This window comes from Opisthorchis viverrini (genome assembly GCF_000715545.1).
Source record: "Opisthorchis viverrini unplaced genomic scaffold opera_v5_284, whole genome shotgun sequence".
In the NCBI taxonomy this organism is placed as follows: domain Eukaryota; kingdom Metazoa; phylum Platyhelminthes; class Trematoda; order Opisthorchiida; family Opisthorchiidae; genus Opisthorchis; species Opisthorchis viverrini.
The window spans coordinates 371108-393157 of record NW_008751943.1 but is presented as its reverse complement, the minus strand read 5'-3'; the positions used below and the strand labels follow the sequence as shown (position 1 = coordinate 393157).

The 22050-nt window shown below is 39.7% G+C and overlaps 1 protein-coding gene across 1 annotated transcript in view; it reads right to left on the bottom strand.

Moving 5' to 3' along the window:
- T265_09554 (hypothetical protein) overlaps nucleotides 1-20729 on the bottom strand; it is a gene marked incomplete at both ends in the record, with an annotated part of 33156 nt that extends 12427 nt beyond the window's left edge. Inside the window, one exon of the mRNA XM_009175660.1 lies at nucleotides 19599-20729. Within this exon, the coding sequence (XP_009173924.1) occupies nucleotides 19599-20729 (1131 nt within the window). The remainder of the gene's footprint in view (nucleotides 1-19598) is intronic.
- Between the last annotated feature and the right edge of the window lie 1321 nt (nucleotides 20730-22050).

The following is a 22050-nucleotide window of genomic DNA, read 5'->3' as shown; positions in this document are numbered from 1 at the left end:
ATAGAATGGTAAGAAATGAAGCTTCAAAGGTTCCAACAGCTGCTCTATTTAGTCGAATATTCTAGTGAGTTGACCTCAAAGGATGAAGGTTAACTTCAATATTTTTTTAGTTTTTCCTCTCAAGTAAGTCGGCTATTTGTAGAAAACTTTTATCAAACAGCCAAGAAATGACCGGATTTTCCAACGCATTTTTTTTCATTCATATTTCAAAAAAATTGTTTCTTAAGAAAAAACATGCCTTTAACCCCATTGAGGTGGCCTCCTTAATGACCCTTAACGCGGCTTTTGCGCACTGCTAAGATAACCGGTGCAAAATGCGAAGTCTCACGGACATAAATTCGAGTCCCTCTAAAATCGATGTTTTGTTTCGCCCAGTGCATCTTAAAAAAACATGTTTTCTTGTTCTCATGTGAGCTACAAGGTTTTACTTTATCATTATAATATCCAAAACATACAGCCGTATGATAAGAATGAAGTAAGGTTCGAGGATTTCGTTTTTTAATGCGGACAGAAAAATCTTCTGTGAGCGTTTTTCATTCCCCTGTAAGTTTGTACACTTTCCCCAGATCAAAACTGTCCTTGAATTCCATTGTTTATGTTTCATCATTCCAAGTACCGCTTTACCCTGATTAACCGCCGTAAGTTTATCAGTCATCTAGAAAATGCTTCTGCCCAAACTATTGCCCAGGGATAAACCAAAATAATCGTCTGACATACACAAAACATCTAATTTATGTTTCGGCTTCCAATCTTCACACAGCCAGCCAAACTCGTAAAAATGTGTCCATTACCAAAAATTAGTTTTTCACTTCTATCGATTTCTTACGTCTTTGAAACATACACACAAGCTCAAAAATCTCAAACTATTTAGGACGAGGTCAGGTATTTTCGATTTCACTTTCCAGGTGTCTGCTTGTCCAAATACAGTATCCGATATTGTCCATGGCGACAGAATTAAAACTCCAGGGCCAAAAGCATATGATTGAGCCACATTACAGTGGGGAACATTCTTGCGGTGTGTGTAGCCGACTTTTTTAACCAAAGTCAATGTAAAACGATAATTTAAATGGTAAATTGTGTTGTTTGTATACACACTCCGACAAAATGCATTACTAAGGCTGAAGAAAATGAGTCGTTTTGACATCTGTGATAGGAGCATTGGTCAGCATGGACGGTGGTAACTGTCATCCTCGCAAACGTTTTGAACTCTCCAGTTGGACGATTAGGTATGGTAGCAACGAAGCTGGGCTGTAGATTCAGAAACAGGTAGTAAGAAAAAGCCCCTTCGGTTGCGTGGAGATCATCGTTTTTTACTGAGCAGCGCGAAGTTTCTGCACAGAGGACCACAACCACTTGTTTGAGGGCCGCCAATCACAATTTAGCCGTGGACCAAGTTGCATCATTCGATAGTCATTTAAGAATGAAGTGGCTTGAGCAAAGATTCCCATTCCACTCGAAGGTCCCAAATTAACTTCACTTAGAAGAATGAGGCCGAAAATTTCAAAAAAAAAATGCACAGCGGTTTCCAAAGTTTTATCTAGCTGGAAGATGCACAACCAGGATTAAACAAATCGAGGCCAAAGGTGAATTAGTTCAGTTTTCTTTACTTCCTCCTCGTTAGCTCTCCTTTTATCTTTTTCTGTTGCTCCATTCAGTCCGCTTTGTACATATATCCTTTTTTCATCCCGCTCTCTGATTTTTGCATTTCTATACCTCGAGGGTGGCCAAGGAAAATCCGTCCGTGAACCACCCGGGTGCATTAACATTACCAGTAATAAGGATTGCAGACTACTCCTAGAAAACATGTTATAACTCCTGAGAATTGTGCTCCCATTTAATTAACAGTTCACCTAAGATTACGCAGCCCAAAGCAGAACGGTTGCTTGAGCGGGGCTTTATTAAGGCAGAAATATTGAGCTAAACTGGTATGCACATTTTGATGACCTAGCTCCAGAACTGTTGGTACAAAAACAGATTGCCGAGTCGGTTGAATGCTTCGCACTTGGTCCAGGGATGCAAGACATGCCCCTCAGTTGCTGCTTCTTTTCAAAAACTTCTTTTTCTGTCTCTGAAACCTCGAAGGTCAAATTGTTGTGGAGCATTCATTCAGTATACTGCGTTTGTTGAGTACGCAGAACTTCAGGTCCTTTAACGATACACCCTGCTACACTACTTATGTGTGCTTTACACTTGTCAGATATGAAGCGCTACTACTGAACTGGTTTTAGTCAAATCCAGAACAGCAGAACAGCTAATCAAAGTGGCATATGGAAACAAACTCTTTCAAAGCTCACTACAAATAACGGACAGCGACCCCTGTGGTAAAACTGGGGCAGCCACAGTCATCGGAACAACACGTCAAATGGTCCTTACGAAGTTCTTTCACTCATCCCTGTACTGAGTGAAAGTGACCAAGAGGTGGACAGTCTATGACTTGGCGAGGAAATATGGAAGCAATAACCAATAAAATTAGTCGGCTTGACAGAAGTTGCCTCCATGGATTGGAAAGACGAAATATTAATTATCAATGTTTACTGACACATGCAGACGCAGATGCATCGCACAATAACTGGAGCGTTTTTACTTTTCAGCGTCTCTTTAGTCCACTAGAATGTTCTAGCATAAACGAACTGATAAGATGCTTGCTCCTGTGTCCGGCTGCATCAAGTCGGCACCCAATTTTTGCCGACCGAGGCAATGAACTGAGCTAAGCCACAACCAGTCATAGAAAAATGAGCTTAGACCTCGACTTTTATAAATTTGAAAAGTTACATGGGAAGAGGGATTGAATTCCTCAGATTGCTAAAGATTGCTGAGTAAAACATCCTTTAGCTAAGCAATGTTTTATGGCCGAAAATATCTAATTTAAATGCAAATACACTGCATGCATTAAACTTGGCAAAAGCAAGAAGTTGATTTGCTGGAGTGGCGCATCCTACGTCTCCGGTTTTCACCAATCCCACAGCTTTGTTTGGTGATTTGCGTGCAACTTTAGTCGACGACGATCTATGCAAGTACTTACAAATGAGTATAAAAATACGCATGATGGTGTTTGGGTGGCTCCGTTTTTTTTACATGAATTGAAATGAATATTTCTGTTTGTCAAGTGTTTTCTGAAGCAACTATTGCATGAAACTTTAAACATCTGGTTTGGTACTGAGTAACGTTCAAGTGATTCCTTCCTGTGTAAAACTTCTTAATTGAAAGCGATGCTCAGAACCTACCTTATGTTTCTGTCGAGTCTGTATTCAATTCTTGGATAGGATACTGCCCTTTTTTCATATTCCACTCTAACGCTATTCCTCGTATTCTAACAAAAGCTGAACGCACCTGGTAAAAGGCACGCAGTTTCAAAGTAACTCGCATGAAACTGGAACCCTCAAATTTCAACACGAAGTTGATTTGCATTAAAAGACTGTCTCGCCAAGCGATGTGAAGACTGGAATCACGGAAACTCTAAAGCAAAACGTAACTTTGCTTTGCAAATCAGTCCCATCAAGTGAACACAATATCTGAAGCAAATAATTTTACCTAGTAGTATACCGAAAAAGGCCGCCAGTCGATCATCCATTGGGGCGGAAAATTTTACACCGCATGATCAGGTTAATTATTTGACCAATTTGTCATAAATCAATCAGGCGTTACTAAGATAAGATAGGAGAGAACAACCACTCAAATTTTCTCCGTTTTTGAAATTTAGGACTTGCAAATAATTTGTTTGCTTCGGCCAAGTCTACAATCTGTGATTGGAAAGTTCTTGTGCCAATCTCTCACACAACTCTCACAACCAGCTTGGTTATTGACATGTATTCGTTCTCTTCAGGCTAGATGTCAGTTAACACATGTTCATTGGTTCTGTTCAAACAAGCTTATTTACGCTTTATAAAATCGATGCCTGAATGAATAAGTTTCCACCCTGTAGGCTGAATATACCGTATAGCAGAAATTGAACACGCGTGTATATTGACCATGGTTACGAAAATAATGGGACTAACATTTGAAAAGCCATCTGAATGACTGCAAAACAGGTTGTAAGTCACATACACTAAGGCTCCATTGGTGAAAAGGCCAAAAAAGCGAAAGGAGACACACGATTGATAATCGACAGCTTTGCTCAGTTGAATGTAGCTACTTTAATGCGCACTATATCAAACAACGGCTCGTGTTTAAATTCACGTGCTGATTATAGTGTTTGACCTGCCTATTAATTTGTGCAATCGATTGTTCGAAACTTGATAAACGGAATTTTTGGAAGGACAAACTTTAGAGTCTGCAACTCGGAATCGAAACGGAACTGGAAAGTTGCTGTCATTTTCTTTCAGAAAAGCATTAAATTTGATGTGGAAAATGTATTGAAAAATTTGCGCATGATTTATTAATAGGACAACGTCCTGGAAAAAATTCTTTGAATGATGGAAAATGTATTGAAAAATTTGCGCATGATTTATTAATAGGACAACGTCCTGGAAAAAATTGCTTTGAATGATTCCGCAGGTTTTTCGCGTTCATTTCCCAATTCAATTTTGATTTCCCTCGATTTATTCTTAGCATCCCTTTTAATTCTATGGGTTTGCTATCTAGTTATTCATCTATCATTCATCTAATTTTGCAACAGTGACATTATAGCGTAAAAAAATACTGATCCGACAACTGTCGCTGAATGTAAGTTGTGAGTAGTAGAGTTATAATAAGAATAAAATTCACTTCAGCCTTTCGAGTCCAACGTAGCTTTGACTAGGAAAAGTGCCTAGTTTAGAACTATGCAACCAATGAACCATTTCGAAGAAAAACATTTTGTAATCGTCACTTATTTTTTGCTAGTTATTTTATGCGGGAATAACACAATCAGACTCTTAATGTTATCGTGAATGAAATCTGTGAAGCATATGCTGATTTCCTTCAATGGCAGGACCATACATACATGCATGTTGAGTTTTCCGTTAGCTTTTTCTAGTGCATGCTGTGCTTGTCAAAGGTAACTAAACAGTTGAAAATAGTATCCAACCTGTATTGATTAGAATAAGTGATTGTGTTGCCAATGCGAGTAGCTTTCTGTAGCATGAACTGAACAATCAAAATAAAGTTACCAGGTAGTGTGATATTCCTTGGATTTAAGGCGAGAAACCGCGGTTTTGGAGACGATGTCGTTCAAGAACGATGAAGATATGATTCTGCCAACTATGTCGAACAACCTTTACACCAAATATTTTAGGTTATAATGAGCATCTCTTGTGGATCAGGAGTAAATCATTATCTTCTATACGCTCTGGTCGCCTTTCTCGTGTGATTTCTATCTATCTTGGAGATTTAGAACCAAGAATGTTTGCCGTAGAATATCCTCAAAATAGTAGAGGCTATTTCCTGATCTACTGAGTGATACTCAGATATTTCTAAAATCCAAAATTGCTACGGGTGGGCATGATTCATTCAAAATGATACAAAGCAATAAATAGCTCAAGTTTATACATAAGGAATCAATTGGTTAAAAAAATAGTTGGTTTTTCCTTTCTCATTTTTTTCAAAGAAGAAGCACACTTTATTACAGAAGGCAGATCAATTAATTTAGGCGTTTCAAAAGAGCGCTTTCCCAGCCAGGACGTGCAAGCCATTTTTGGATGGTAAAACTTGCTTGTATAAAAAATGTTGGTCCTCCGTCGTGTTAGAAAACTGAATAGTTTCTGCTCCGCCCTTTTTACAACCTCTGCTTGCCCATTTTAACCGTTACACGAATTTTCAGCTACCAAATCGGGTTAATCTATTTTTTAAACTATGGGTGTTGGAATCTACAATATTCAACTTATAATATGAAAATAGATAGTTCTGTGTACGTCTGTTACGGAATATATAGCCAGCTAAATTGTCCACAGAAGAGCGCTGTATAACAAACTTTACTAAATAGTTAGTTTACAAAATTTGTTCTACAATTGTGGGTAACATGCGGGCCGCGTTATTTTTGCCCGTTAATCATTTTAAATCATGGCCCTAACTAAGAATTCTACATCCATCTAAATGGGAGTGCCAAAATAGCTTAGCTTACTTTGCCGTAAAATATGTTCCGTTTTTAATTCCCTTTGGGAATCTGAAGTTGTGCGCCTGTGTGTCCATTTCTGATCATCTTAAACTAAGAACTTAAAAATTCCACACTAATGCAGGCAAACACTGCTCTTCCCCATATTTTTATCCCCGACGCAACCAGGTTTACTTCCGAACTTACCGTACAGTCTCTTGCTTAGTATTCTGCATATTTTGTTTTCTTTTATTTGGCTGCGCATTGTTGGTAAACTGGTGTCATCTGAAAATTCACTAATAATCATTCTCTGTTGCATGCAGTGAGGCGAATACTATGGTAAATTGCATAGAACATGTAAGAAAGAAGGAAGGAAAAAGATCAAATTGTAGAATTTTCAAAATAAAGTTCGACGGATTGCCCGAACATATTTGGCCGCTTACTAGTGTAAAGTAAATTCTTTATTCTTTTTACCTCAAGAGGTCTTAACATCCCCTGGCAGACGGCTCGCCAAACCTCTTATGATAATTTAAAAAGCCATAATTGTACCAAGATCAACTCGTTGGCGAGTTGCACTGTATTCAAAATGATTCCGCATTTGAGAGAAAATTATAGAGAGGAGCACAATTTGAGACATTTGACGAAAGGACGTCAAAGCATTTTCAGATTTTACAAAAACATCTCAAAGTATTTCACAAAAGTCGCCACACGAGCCAACAGTTAAACACAAAATACTGTCCAAAAAAGATCGCTTTTAAACCAAAGCTACAGTGCAGTGCATAACGTAATCATCCGGTTTTGTAATGCACAGAAAAAGACCACGAGTCAAACAAAACTTTAGATAATATTTTCCCAAACCGTTTTTGTATTCTCCGCGGAATTTGAACGGAGCGGTGATATTTGTACGTCAGAAACACCAACATACTTGTTTTTATAGCACCACAGCAAATGCTTTGAAGATGTTGACGGCTTGGTGTGTTGGGATCTGTTGCAGTCTGAAAGAATTTGTCAAGTCGTTTTTGGTTTGCCACAACCATCGGCTAGGGGATAAAAGCATCCGACTAAGACCATGGTATCCTCGTTCCCACGGGTTTTTGGATAACTTTATATCACCCGCCATTACATGTGCGTTTAATTATGTGACTGTATGCGGACATCTGCAAAACCTTGCTGGCAATACTTGTGTGGAATTTTGAGTAAATCAACCGCCTTTAATTGTGCCATTTACAAATTGGATCTGTGATACGCTCAAACAAACCCGAAAATTATTTTAGACAGATTGTCTCAACTCTAAAATTATGGTTAAAAATCGGTGCTCAGGCGTAGTTTTTGGACAACTTGTTACCGGACGCCCGAATATTGCCCGAACAAACATATCCAGTATCACCGTAGGTAAAACGGTCACTCTCGATTTGTGCACCAAACCAACTGTGTGATATTGCCTATCTTAAAATAGTATCATTTTTCATCCACTGGTTTTACGTTTGTGGAAAAAGAGCCTTGAGCATATTGATAATTAGCGTGTCTCTGTAGCTCAAATCCACCCACGAAGTTCCTAGTGGCTGATGAAAGGTACGAATGAGTAGAATGATCTCTTTCACTCTCACGTAATCGCATGGTCCATCGCAATATAGGTCTATATAAAATTAAACGTATCACGCCAACTGGAGAGGTGGCTGACTCGCCGGTTAATCAGAGCCTGGTAAGGAAGGACCTGTTTTCAAAGTCTCGTAAATGAGTGGCCTACTAATGTGGTTTTCGTCAAACAAGGCTTGGTCATGTGGAGGTTTCGTCCTGTAAGTGAAGCCAGTCTACTCTGAAAAGCCGAGAAGCGGTTTTATCCTTATTGGGAATCATCAGCAGTGCGCATCTCATGAAACTCCAGAGAGGCTCGAACCCGCGATCCCCTGGCTAGTAGTTTGAACACTTAACCGTTCGGCCACGAGTGGCTGATCAGCAGTGTGATTAGCTTGCACTTAGATAGGATATAGCACCGCTCATCCTCCGATCGTGGACCCCATCACGCAGTCACACGTGTTGACTGGTTATTGAGCAACGACTACTCAGATGGAAGTTTCACTCACCGGGTGAAGTTTATTCTTTCACTGAGCTACTTAAGGATTGTTGGTAGTGTGAAGAGATTTTGGATTCTTGTGGAGATTTCGTCCATTTCAGCATAGATTAGCTTCACTTACAAGGAGTTTGTCGCCTCTCTTGCTGGCATAACTGTGGTTGATGCCCCTGTTATAGCTACATTTAAGCAGGAGCATAACGCTTTATTTATCGAAAACTGGCTAAGGTTTACTGAAGCTGTAGGTGCACGGGCGAATCAGCAAGTTAAGCGGTCCAGTGACCGACAAACGTGCTGCAGGATCTCGTAAAACTTGTATGTGGTTTACCACAAACACGTTCTAACTAAGGTTCATATTGTTGCAATTCAGTTGTTGAGAATCAAGACCGATGGGACTCTTTGCTAGTTATTATTGTTAGAAATTAAACAGACAACCCGAACACTCAGTGACATTAAAGAAATGAAAAATATTTCAAAAATAACATAAAATGAGTGTATTTGTCGGATCTCGGGTTCACGTAGGAAACAAGAGGGACGAAAACTCGGAGAGTGCGTCTACCTGAAGGGCTGTGATAGAAAGGACAAAAGGGATCCTGCGCTTTCAAGAACTTTTCAGCAAACTAGTGAGTGATTTCCCCTATAAAATATCTCATTATCCGTGCCAACTAAAATATTGGTCAGCCTCCGTGAAGCTCATTTTTTAAAGAACATTGCAAGCGAAACATTTAGCTGGGTTTCTTGTGAGTCTCCCTTAAGGCCAAGTTGATGCGCAAATGGTTGTGTTTATAAAGGAAGTGTTAATTTTATTGCAACGCTTATGATCAGCAATTTGTTTTAAAAGTTTTTTAACGCAAGAGCTCAACCAAAATTTCATCAGCGATAATAGAATCGTTTTGTATGTGTGGTCCAATAGCTTACAGCAGCTTATGACCAGGTGTTTAAAGTTCAGTGTGAAATTGTCTCCATTGCGTCTGAAAGCAAGTACTGGTCCCGTGCTTATCATATATGTTAGTCTTCTTTCTGAGGAATTTTGTGGAAAATATCAGAGCTCCTTTGAAATGAAAATTATATAATTAGTAGTTTGATTGCTTTGTTTAAACGAAAAAATAAACGTGTTGCCTGACGTCCACGCAATCACCAATCAAACCAAAAAGACATCAAATATCACAAAAGTGTTGAACTCTGTGAACCGCGCTTTGTTTCTGTCAAAATAAAGTTCTTCCGACGTTTAGCGTTCCTAATCACGACGTTCGGTCTTTTCTCCATGTCGACATGCATCTTAAAAATATGAGGCTAAGCCTAGTTTAAGTATCATTAGATTTTAGTTCGATCTACTTGATTTCTGTGGCAAATGCTTGTCCGTTGCTCAAGCGAACGTTATACCAGAAGGTAAGTCTTGCACTGCAATCTTGTTCAGTATTGGTCCTGCCTGTACCAACTTACCAAATCAATAATGCGACTACCCAGCAGGTGCTGTTTCTAGCAACTGTTGTCTGAACGACAGGAGGAACAGGCTTTTGCCCTTGCCAGTAAACTGTCATTACATAGGTACCCGAAGTGCCAAAGCAAATTTATTCTGAGGATTGGAAAAAACACTTCAACCTTTGTCAATTTTGAAGTGGTTGATCATTAGGAGAATTCCATAGCAAGCAGAGAGCCTTTAGTTCTTCACAAATCGCATAAAGCTGGGTGTTGTAGTCATCACGTATGACTGTTAGCGAGTTATGTGGAAACGAATAAAGGGTTTTTATGACAGAAACTCACAACTATATAATTGCTTGGATTTTTTCTTTTGAACAAGCTCGCTTTAAATCATCGTCGGTGGAATAACACTGTTACAAGTATAGGCTCATAAAGAGGTTCAGCGAAGTACTCTTTTATTAACTTTGCAGCAAGAAGCCATTTTCTCTTTTTTTCTGCATTTTAAGGTCATTTCTCTGAAAAGTATCGCACTACCCTTTCACTCCACGTTCCCAATCTCATAAGATATTCATACTTTTGGCCGAAACACTGGTTTTATGTAGGCCAGATTTGTTTATCGCAGAAAAAAGTGTTTGTTTATTCCGAGGTCAAAAATAGACTCTAGAAAACGGTAGTTGTGGATTCATGAAGAAGCTTTACTTTTGTATGAAACTTGCTATAGCTCGGTGTCATCTACTGAATTGTCTTGTTACATTTTTGCTACCTTATACGGTCAGTGGAATGGCGAGCAACGCAAAAGGGGAAAGTCTTTAGCTCCTCGAAAACTAGCAGCCTGAATGTCGACTTCAACTAAAGCCAGATTTCAGGTACATATCACATTTATCTGTGTATCGCCGACGTCCACTCGAGCTGTACTCAAGTCAGAGAAGCTAGCTGTCTGAATTTTAAAGCGGAAATTCAAAATTCCCAACGCCTATCAGCCAACGTTCATGGTTGTACCTAAATGGTGACACCGTTCACTCTGGTTCTACTCATGAAATGTATGTAACGTGGCATCTTGCGACGGTTTGCCTCTAAACAAATGGTCCAAAGATCATAGCGCTTTTGGAAAGGATGACTCTTGAGTTGCAGGACAACCCACCGTGGAGTAATGAGTGACCTCGGATAAAACTTCTTAATGCGTCTTTATTATGTGCAGAAAGTGATGTTTGGCCAAGATAGAAGGGGCATTGCAATTCGCACCAAGCATATTGATTTTCTCACTTTTGTTACCCTTACACATGTTATGTGACCCCATTTTCTGCAACTAGTCACGCCTCATTATTGATTTCAGACCAAATCAGAAGGGTTGCCAGATATCCTAAATTGAAATGCTTCTGCACAGGTATCTCACTCACCTGAATGCGTGACCGGAGAGCTAAGCGGTTGACCGGAAATCCTCTTGAAAGTTTAGCCATTTCCGTTGCTGAAAGTGGCATATATTGTTAGGCCGGATAATTTTATCAGAAAATCCATAGTAATTGTTTTAGACCGCTTCAACCACAGAACGATTTGACAAGCCGTTCAACTATTTTGCGCAAACTTCTGACCTCAGAGGGCAGGATATTTGTGTCGTCAGACTCACACCAGATTGTTAAACAGTCCGAAGCGTAAAACTATTATTCTGTCAACAGTTATTCAAAAGGCATTTTTTAAATTACGTTGCTTCAGAATCAAATAACGTTTTTTTAGTTAGTTGTAAACATAACAGGTGGCAGTTGTTCCTTATGTACAATGGTCCTAGGTCCCAATTTAATTTATCAACTCGAGGAATTCGGCCTACTTGAATATCGACTGCTCAGAATGCATTTCCGTTGTTTATTTCAGTATCAGATTAAGGAGGGGTCGGCCCAGCTGATCGTGGTTAACGGTTTTTAAAAATATCCGCGTAGGCGCATTCGTGTAATTTCATCTCGGAATTCCTGACAGTGGAAACGAATGGATGAGAACTACGACACAATTATGATGTTTATAATTCTAGACTTGGGGTACTTTTTGTGCTCCACAAAGTTTCTCATCATCTTTCACGACAAAGCAATTGTTGTATAAGTGTGCCGTCAGTATAACTCCGTTTAGGTGTTTGCTTATTGTCAGATGATCCCAACTATGCTACGACATTTTAGGTGTGGAAAGCGATTTGCCAACCATGAACAAAAGGAATTGATTTGGGAAGTGGTGCATTCCGAGTCGCACCAATTCCTGACCTTGTGTTCGTGGACTGACCAGATGCTTCCGCATTACAACTTTGATTGCTGCTACACCATTACACCGTCCCACGCAATTTGCTCCATTGCGTCCAAAATCCAACTACACAGATGACGAATCAGCTTGATTTTCAATTGCTGGATCTCGTCAAATCCGGTTAGCTAAGAAGGGCGTTTAATGGGCTCATATTAGCACAAGCCTGGCATTGTCCTACGTCGATAATGTCTGTCCAGTAGGACAGCATTACTTCTGTTTCATACTGTACCTCTTGTTATTCTTTGGCACCTATCATTTCACCCAACTAAACACGTTGTATGGCTGACAACTGTTCTATCCGCATCTGTTCATGCTACATTTAGACTATTCTTACTTGGAAAGTCTTGTGAGTGTTAATTTTTTCACTCGGCATCAAAAATATGAAACAGGTTTCTACCTTGGGAGAGCGCAATCTTACTTTCTAGAGTGGTAATTTCGCTGACTGCATTCGATTATAATGCTCTGATATGCAGTTTATAATCACATATTGATGCTCAGTAAAGAACTTGGTGACTGGTTGAGTAAACTTTTTCTATCATCGCTATTAGAACCTGTTTCAAATTAGAAAACAGCTAAGCAGTCCTTCTTAATCCTTAAGTTTGATGGATTCTCTCTGTTCAGTAGGTGATCGGTCGGCACTTGTAAATTCTGTTGACAACGTTTCAACTACAGTCAGAAATTTAGTGACGTGTGACCGGCGATTTTCCTTCCTCAATGATTGTAGATAGCACATCTGATGAAAACACTACATATTCGCCTCCATGATCGTCTTTCCTACATAATTTCTCACAACTCGAACAGTACTTTTTGTACATACTGTCAGAAATTTCATAAAACCGCACTGCTTTTTGGTCCATAAAGGGTGGAATGCTCGGTATGTCCTCGGCTCTAAATTTCCATGCGATTGTGGTTTTCAAACTCAGGGAAATATGTCAACGGTTTCGATTCATAATTAATTTAATTTACATTTATTTAAGTTACATATATATCGGATAGCCAGCACATTCATGCGCACCCGATAATAGTGTGCATAAACCTGATCTATTAGAATTGATGTCAACTGCATTATCAGTGTCATTAGTCGTCAGCTGTTTACGTGACCCACGTGACCTACGTGACCTTCGACAAAAACCTTAGTGGAACTTCAGAAGAAGGACAACTGAGTTCGATTTAGTGAACTCTATGGCACTAATAATTTGCCAAGTTTGATTTCAATACTATTGGAATGACATTAAACCAGGACAACACCTACAACAAAAAAGGGGCACAATGTCGATCGTTTACAGGCAAACACAAATCAATAATACATCCTACCGAAACGAGCCTACGAACGACTAGTTACATAACGCACGGGCATTTTGCGAACATGTAAGCAGTTGTATTATACAAGTGTATATCTTAAAAACAATCCCCCCAGCTACGCCACTAAGTCGGAAATTACCCACTATCCTAAATAATTTGGGTACTACTGCATCACTTGTTCTGTGGATTAATTTCATTAGGCAAAACAATGGTGTGTAACACATTCGGATGCGCCCAAAAGACAACTCTGGTTTGCAGAGAGCTTGCCCCAGAGACAGTGAATGTAACTGAGTAACAGCTTGGATTCAAGATACCACTGCACTTATTCAATGCTTGCATTTTTAGCCATGTACTACTTAGAGCCGGGTTTCTACGAGTTTAATGGCAATAAAATATGAACACATGAACCACTGAGGTCGATTTCCTTACCTCCGACACAATCTACTTGTCTACATCGGAGTCTTTGGTGCGTGCAAGCCTGACCGAGAGTTATTAATCATTATTGCCAGCTGAACGCTAACAGTTCCGGGCTAAAGTAGCAGAGAATGTGCAGTTGCAGACCCTGGGCAATCATCTGAATGAGTGAGTCATAAATCATCCTTTGTGTGTGACATATCAGTGCACCTCTTCATATTCATCAGTACGTCAACAACTGCCCTAGCGTTGGACCAGTCGGAGTTGTGCATACACAAGTTGCTTAGATCTCCAACGAAATTAGCAAAATAGTGAAGTAAAACACGTGAGAATTTGTTCGACAAATACACTCATTTGCATATCAAGCTGGTTTTCACGGGATACTTAGCTGACCGTCTGGCGTCACAAAGGCGACCAAATGCTTCAGAGCAAAACCGGTTGCTGATTGTCAAAGCGTTTTCAACGGATTTGTAAGTAGTTTCATTTGTGGAAATATGATGTGTGAATTTTAGTTATGTTGAAACTCGGAAGTCAAACTAAAATATATCTCAGCCAGAAGAGGAATATGTATATGGACATTGGTCCATGTTCTCTTTCTTAGCGCACAGGTGTTTTAACAGCCATTTTCCGCTCAATCCTCTGATTAACTTCAAAGAAACATTGAGCTCCTAATACAAGAAAGCCAAATAAGTCTATCTAAACAGTGCCTTTCTTAAAAATACATCGTCCTTTGTTTTTCCCGCACAAATCTAAAAAAAGTATTCCTATGCATTCAACAAGAATACATCCGGAATATTTACTATTCGACTGTTGTAATACTTTGAATTCAATACATGCGACGAGTGTGTGCCTAGTTTTACCGTAATAGTCTGATTTTCTACCGAAAATTGTGCCATGTTCATGGCAAAAGTATTTGAACATGTATTCACACTTCTACCTAAGAATCTACTGCTGAAAGCGTCAAACGAATCAGCCATTTGCGAAACAACGAAACAAACTTGTATCAAAGACCGCTCTGTTTTTTTTCTGGATTTAAGATTCCCACAAACTAAAAAAACGTAACAGTAAAAGTCGTTTTACGCTCCTTTGGAACGCCCTTACAATTAATATTATTTTCTGATAGAGAGAGTGCTCACAAAGAATATCTACTATGTACTAAATGCATTTGGGAGGGCATCAACTGTTGAATGCTGGTGATGAGACGTCACAAGCCACCCTGATTATCTGCAGATGAAATTGCCCTCATATGTACGTCACAATTCTATTGATTTTGAACACTGCTCAGACTAATTCCCAATGGAAGCGAATAAATATTTTTGGTGCTATTCAATTATAAGGTTTAACGGACGTTTTGATGAACTAATAGGATTACCAAAATGTAAATCGTTCAACACACACTCCTGGATTGTTACCGAAATTGCATTCTTAAGAAAAATGGCGTGCAGTGACGTCACGAGAATCATATTTAAATTTGTATTTCTGGTCCAATAAGCATGGACAGTTTACCCAACAGGTTTGTACCTTGGCTGTTGCAGAAAGTGTTGATATTCCCAGTGGTGTTTCCGCCAGTCTGTGTCGATAATCGTAGAATTGTTGCGCGGCTATTTCATCCTTGTTGTAAATCACTTGCAGTGCGCAACTCCCATCCTGTTACTAGAGATTATACCATTTGGCCACAATCGACGAATCAGGGATGTTTAACTCTTACTGGTGCTGTGCTCTAGATACGGGTTACTCAAACTAGTGAAGGCTTGTTGGAGACCAAGTATGATAACGGCCGACTACTAGCTACGAGGCGGCGGATTTGCTTTTTTCCAGAAGGGGATGCACCCCTATATGGATGAAACAGGCGTGTAGAGCATGCCCGAAATTTGCCACTTCACTAACATGACAAAAACGTTATCAAAGACACTTTCAACTTGTACAAATCCTTAGTGTATTCGTTTTGACCAGGCTTATCGAAGTCGTTTAAAGCGCTAAAAGTCATGAAGGGAAGAGTGCCCAGCTCAAATTTGATGGGTATTTACTTTCTCGGATGAACCCATGTAAAATACATGAATTTATATAGGTCCCCCGTTTGAGCCGCTTTATCTATGGCAAGACAAAAATCAACCAATAAAAACTTAGTTTAGTCGTCACCGATCTGTTCCAGTTAAACGTTTGTAGCTTTCATTGATAAGACAATCCACAACAAAACGCACTGTTACTCTAGAGCTACCAAAAGAGAGACTGATCATTTCATCTCTACGCCCTTGGAAACAATTTCATTTGAGAACTCGGTACGCGTGTAGGATTTCACAACACAATATCAGTCACATCAATCAAGAAAGGGCCCGCCAAAAATGACCGAAATTTCCAAAACTGAGGCAAATGCCAGCGTGAAACGGGTATTGCACGAGTAAGGTCAACGCAGTCGGCCCGCCCACACCTCCGATTTGATTACATGGCGCTTCACTTCCATAGATGACGTTAGCCTGGTTTGACATTTTCGCGATACGTTTCATCGTGACTTACTGTTCAAACTGTCCAGCTTTCTCTGGTCAAACCTTGTAGACACCCCGCTGTGCACTCACATTTGACTGCGCATTCACATGCCCCGCTTAGCCATGAAATTTTCTTACATATCGAACTTAATAAAGTGCGCACTAAGGTCACCTACGTGAGACTTGCCCATTTTAACAAAAATGATAAGATTAAGTCATAAATACTGTTACTAAAAGAACTTTCAGTTAGCAAAATCTTGGTTTGAAATTTTGAGCGCACCGAGGAAATCTCTTGGGGAGTTTTCCATTGTCAGAATCACACTTTTCCACAAAAGACTAAAGAAACCATATCTATTTTTACCAGCCTTCAAAAGTTTCATCGGGTTGTCTACTTTGCTAAACGCCATTACGGACGTGTCAACCAAATGAAATCATTTATACACGATAATTAGAAAATCCAATGATGTAATAAGGCATTTGTTGCTTTTGCATTTATCCGACCTCATGAGAAACAATGTGAAATGCGTTGTTCACTGGATGTTTATTAGCTAAAAGAAGTTAACTTAGGATAAATTTCAAATGCGCATAGATATTTTGGATTGTTTGCTTTAGTGCATGGTCACTCAGATATGTTGATTGCATCTCTTATCAAAATTTTACAATCAACGAATGAAGAAACAGATGACTGAGGATAAAATTGGCTAGGGCACACCAAATGTCAGACAGGCATTGGCAGTCCAACCTCAACTGCAGTAGATAAAGGCAGTTCTCGTATTAGGTAAGACATTAGGTAGGACAATAACTGAACCAATAAGGCAATGAATACATGAGTACGAAGAGCAAAGGACGTTGTACGCAAGGAGAGAAGACGCCACTGCTTGATGAATGTTTGGATACACAAAGACAGATAGAATTCCAGGTTCGCACACGGAGGTGAAACCACGATCTTCACAAATTTTACCAATTGCCTCATCAACAGGACTACCCAGATTGTCTCTACATTTTCAAATCCCTTTCCGACGAAAACTGTGTAAACATTAAAACATTTTTGATGCCTATAGACTTTTCAGCAATCGGAATAACAGAACATATTATATGGATTCAATGAAATTTGGTATTTTTTGAAAAACTTTCGAAATTTATCAAAATTTATTCCGTGGGCATAAGCTGTTGATATGGTATTACTTACCTAACACGTTTGGGAACTTTTGGTGAGATTTGGGTCAGTGACATGCTGGAAATCTCAGATTGACCTCAATTTTTCCACTCTAATGCCAACTGCCAAAAAACTGTTTAAAAACAGCTTTGTATATTAAAATTATCCAGAGTCATTTACTCTCGCACCACTTTATCAAAACATTCATAAGTTCTGCGATGTTGAGAGGGGAAAATATTTATTACTCAGAAACGTAAGAAAAATGTTGGCGTTTTCACCAAATCCCGGAAATAAAAGCACCGAAATTAGTGTAAAAAATGAAATTTGACGTAAACGAAACCTCTTCGTTAAACGAAAGCAAGTTTAATTCCTAGGAATGGACTTTTGTTGCGAACTCGAATGTAGCATCAAGGTAGCTACAGACCAAACGAAGCACAATCATCGCCAGTATTATCTTAAGCTTGGTGAAAATATCTGGATTTTAGGCTTATTTTTTACAGACACAGGAATTTCAGTGAGCCCACTATTCAGTGTCACACAAAGGCGACGTTAAAGATAATTTACTTACCCGTACCTTGAAAGATTCAATGTATCCTTTAACTGCGCCTCTTTCTAACCGAACTTTGGGTAATTTGAGTACGTCTCAGATTATTCCTCTGACTGCTCAAATTATTGAACCACAACCCTCTCCACTAATATTTTTTCTGTTAAATCATGCACCCAACACAAAATCACTTATGTAGTTTGGAGACGACTGAACAAATTTCACTGGTCGAAAAAAATCGACAAATTATAGTTTTTTACCACAAAAACTAAGTGATTCCCTCTAGGATCCTTTCACAGTTTGGTGGATGTCAGATGCTTTGCTCTACGGGGTGCTTTTAGTTGAACCGCGTTCAAAAGGCTAACGAAGTCAGATTAGGCTGATCAGCCGGTATGCTAATTTTTATACAGTTTTTATTCTCTATCTGTCCTGGGAGAAAGAACACTAATAATTTGGAATAATTTTCCAGCAGCTAAGAAGATTTAGTGCTTTTCATAAAGGAAACTACTCACAAGGTTGCTGAAAACTCCTCAATAGATTCAGCTGAGTCTCTCGTGAAAACCAAATTAATTTGCAAATGAGTGTATTTCTCGTAAAGTCAGTACTGTTTTCATGCCACTTTTCTTGGAGTATGGGTTTTGTGGCAAAGAAGAAAGTTTATTGCATCCAGAATTTCCTGCCGCATGAGGCCACTCCACTCCAGCAGAGAATTATGACATATACCAGCACCATAAAATCTTTACTTGGGGATTACCGGTGCAACGATAATCGTCGGGTTACAAGTGAAATTCTGCCGTGAAATGTCGCAGTTGGAAGCATGCTTAGAGACTCCACAAAACGTAAAAGACCTTCATTGGATAGGTAGTCTTATCTCACTAACTCCTAAAGCGTCTTTTGGTGGGGATGCGTGCATCTGTCTAAAGAGCGACTGACACAATCTACAACTTGTTTACAGATATTTGTGTGCGCGAATGTGCAAAGTAACAGTCCCATCATGTCTTTTTCGGTTACCCTGACGATGTTATACACAGACCACATAAAAAGTGTCTGAGAGCAAAGAAAACAACTGTCCGGAGTTCACTGTTAAGAAACCAGACTAATTTAACTTGCTGCGACCAGTAATTTATTCGAGTATACGTATTTTGTTCAAGTCCAGATAATCAGATATGCGTTATATATTGATTCAAGTTCTTCCGCAATGATGTGACAGCTGGTACTTGCAGATTCTACGCAAAGTAAATTCACGGTGCCCCTTGGCTTAAATAATCAAACGTACCAGTTTGGCAAACAGTGTATAAATTTTCAGATAGGCTGGTGTAATAAACCTGGTATCTGAGAATGAACGGGCCGCGATTTGACTGCACACCCTTTGGTGACGATCCTAGTAAATTGCCCTTTATATAGCTTTTCTGTTTGTTCATTTTTATCATTGAATGAGTAAAACATACTCTTAATTTTTCGGGTTTCAATAGCTTTAATTCCTGAGTTTTGTTTAGGTAAAAGGCATAAGGTTTTACTGTTCTCAGTGCCAAATTTTCGAGGAAGGCCGCAACACAGGCTGTTATGCGCACGCGCAAAATCAAAGTTTTAAGGAACACCACAAAGTGGGCCAAAAGTCCGTGATGGAAGTAACGGAAGTGCAAAACGTTTGACATTTCATGACGCGAGATTTATCCGAGGTGCATTATTTGGGATGACGTGCTTAGACCCTTTTCCTAAACTTTTCTGCCTTGCGACAATAAATACGCGCATCTATACGATCAGCCGGTAAGGTGATGAATTGATGAAATCGTATTATTCTGTCACCATTCGAAATGTGTAGACCCCATGACACCCTAGCCTACTTTTGGTTGGCAGCAGAAAGCATGGCATTTTTATAATATTCTCAAAGTGATGCACACTCTTCATTTTAGACTTACCTTCTTTCTTGCTCGGATAAGATTTTGGTCTCTGTTTAAATCACGTTCCCCGGGTGTTTGCATCCCACTCACTCGAACAGCAATGGCTGCGTACGTGCCACATATTACTCCTAAGGGAACAAAGTACTGCAGAATCATTAGAATCACAGTATAGGTTGATCGCAGTTCAATTGTGAGTTGACCGTCAAAGATAGACAGAAAATACTCCATATTTGGTACCTTTCCTTTTGTAGTTAGATTCGAAAAGAGTAGAGACCAGTCTTCCACACAACGACTGCCGGTCTTTGACAGCCTCACGCGATTCACAATCATGATTGGAAGAGGTATCAGACTTGCGAGAAGCCATACTCCGAAAAGCAGACCTACAGCTGTGCGATAACGTATTCGAGGGCGAAGTGGAAAATACACGAGTACAAACCGATCTAATGAGATAACCACGTGCGTGAGCGAACTCACAAATATGCTTACTCCCTGGGAATAATTGATGATTTTGCACAAAGGTTCGCCAAACGGCCAGTAGAACGCAGCAATCTCTGTCACAATGTACGGAGGAATGCACAGAATAGCCATGAGGAAATCGGCCAAACTTAGGTTGAACAAGAATAAACTCGTGATGCTGACACCGCGGCCACTGCGATTACGGTGCTTTGTTGACAGTGCACGCACGAGTTCATTATAGCGGTTCTTGGATTTATCTTGAGCGTTGGAATTAAGGCTTGGCTGCACTATGGTGATGTTTCCCGTCAGTGCACCTGTACTACCTTCCAAGCTTCCAGGTCGCGATTCAGTGTTTTTGAAAATCACCACCCTACCCGGAGTTGAAGCGATTCCCATTTTGCCACAGCTGCACTCGTGCTGACTACTGGCGCATTCATCTGCCCACAGATTATCAGTAACATATTCTCGATAGATTCCTGTCCCAATAAGTTTCCGAGCTTCACGATTACACAGAGATTTGAGATAACGTGCACATCGCATATAGCGGAATCGGAGAAGAATACAGACGATGGCATTTCCGATAACCGCCACAATAACAAGTAAACTAAACAGAACAGTGAACAGCACGATTTCCCATAGTTCAAAGTGAGAAATCATGACCCATCGTCGCACGAGTGTGTCGTTTGTGTTCATGTTGAGACACAGTGACGTGAAGTTTGAGCCCGAATCTCGATGCTGCAAGCTCACAACATGACAAAGTTCTATCAGACTTAGAAGTTGCCTCGAAGGTAGAAGGTTGGGCAACTTTTGTGGTAGGTTGAAAGGCTCCTAGCAAATAACCAATCAGAATGTGAAACACGCATTCTGTTTCTGGTCCAATGAAAAATGGAGCATTGACAGCTGCATGACCGCTCAGCGAGAAAACAATGGATAAACGTTTACAACCTTGACTTGCATTACAAAACGTTGGCTAGTGTTTACTGCACACAGACTAGGTCAAAACCCAAGATATACTTTCCTCCATTGTACCATAGTTGCCCGTTAGATAACACCCGCGCGGATAACACAAAGAACAAATCATGGATTTCGCCGTTACAACATTCAAGATTTTGTGGCGCTTGCAAACAAAACAAATTAGAGAAAAAACGAAATGTTCAAGAAAGTAAGAAATAGTAAACTCATTATTGTAGCCTTGACAACATAAAGGATTTTTCTATCGGAGATTTGCCTATTCAAAAGCATGGTCCAACAAGCAATAAACTGTGTTGGGCCTGAAGTACAGCCAGAATGATGTACTAAACCGTCTGATCCCAATAGAAACCCTTGTGTGTAATAAATCGCAGGCCGATCGTGCTCCTTTGCGTTGATTTTAAATGGTATGCTTAATCTGTATAGTTTTACGATCACAGTTAACCGCAATTATGCGGAATGCTATGTAAGTCAGGTTGAATTCAACATTCTAATTATTTTCTGAAGAAAATACTGGATCTGTGCCTGTTTAGTTTAGTTTTTGAAATTATGCAAATAATGTTTCATTTGATTTCTGAGCTGCATCATCATTTTTGACCGTCCGGAATCCGTAGGAGTCGTTCCCCTCCTGTGCATCAAATTATGAAGGTGCTCCTTGGACACTGGCAATCGTGAAATACGCATAAAAGTGCAATGTCCCCTTGAATTCGTCAGTCCAGTGTATTTAGTCGTAGGCGGTCTGATAGCTCACCCGAATCGCGTAAGTTGTGACGCATTATAGAACATGAATTTGAAACATTCAAACCAGTAGCTTAGGAATTAAACTAACCGGAATAATAATTTTGCGGATAAAAGTGTTCAATAGATTTAGAACTCAGTCAACTTGAGGTAGATAAAAAAATGAAGGACGACAGAATAACAAAGATAACAGCTTTTGTCGCGCGGACGGGTAATCTGCGCAGACAAAATAAACGAAAAACAAGTGCCTGTTTTATGTATGATGATTTGGACCGTGTTTTAATCACTTCCATCGCTGGATTTTTCC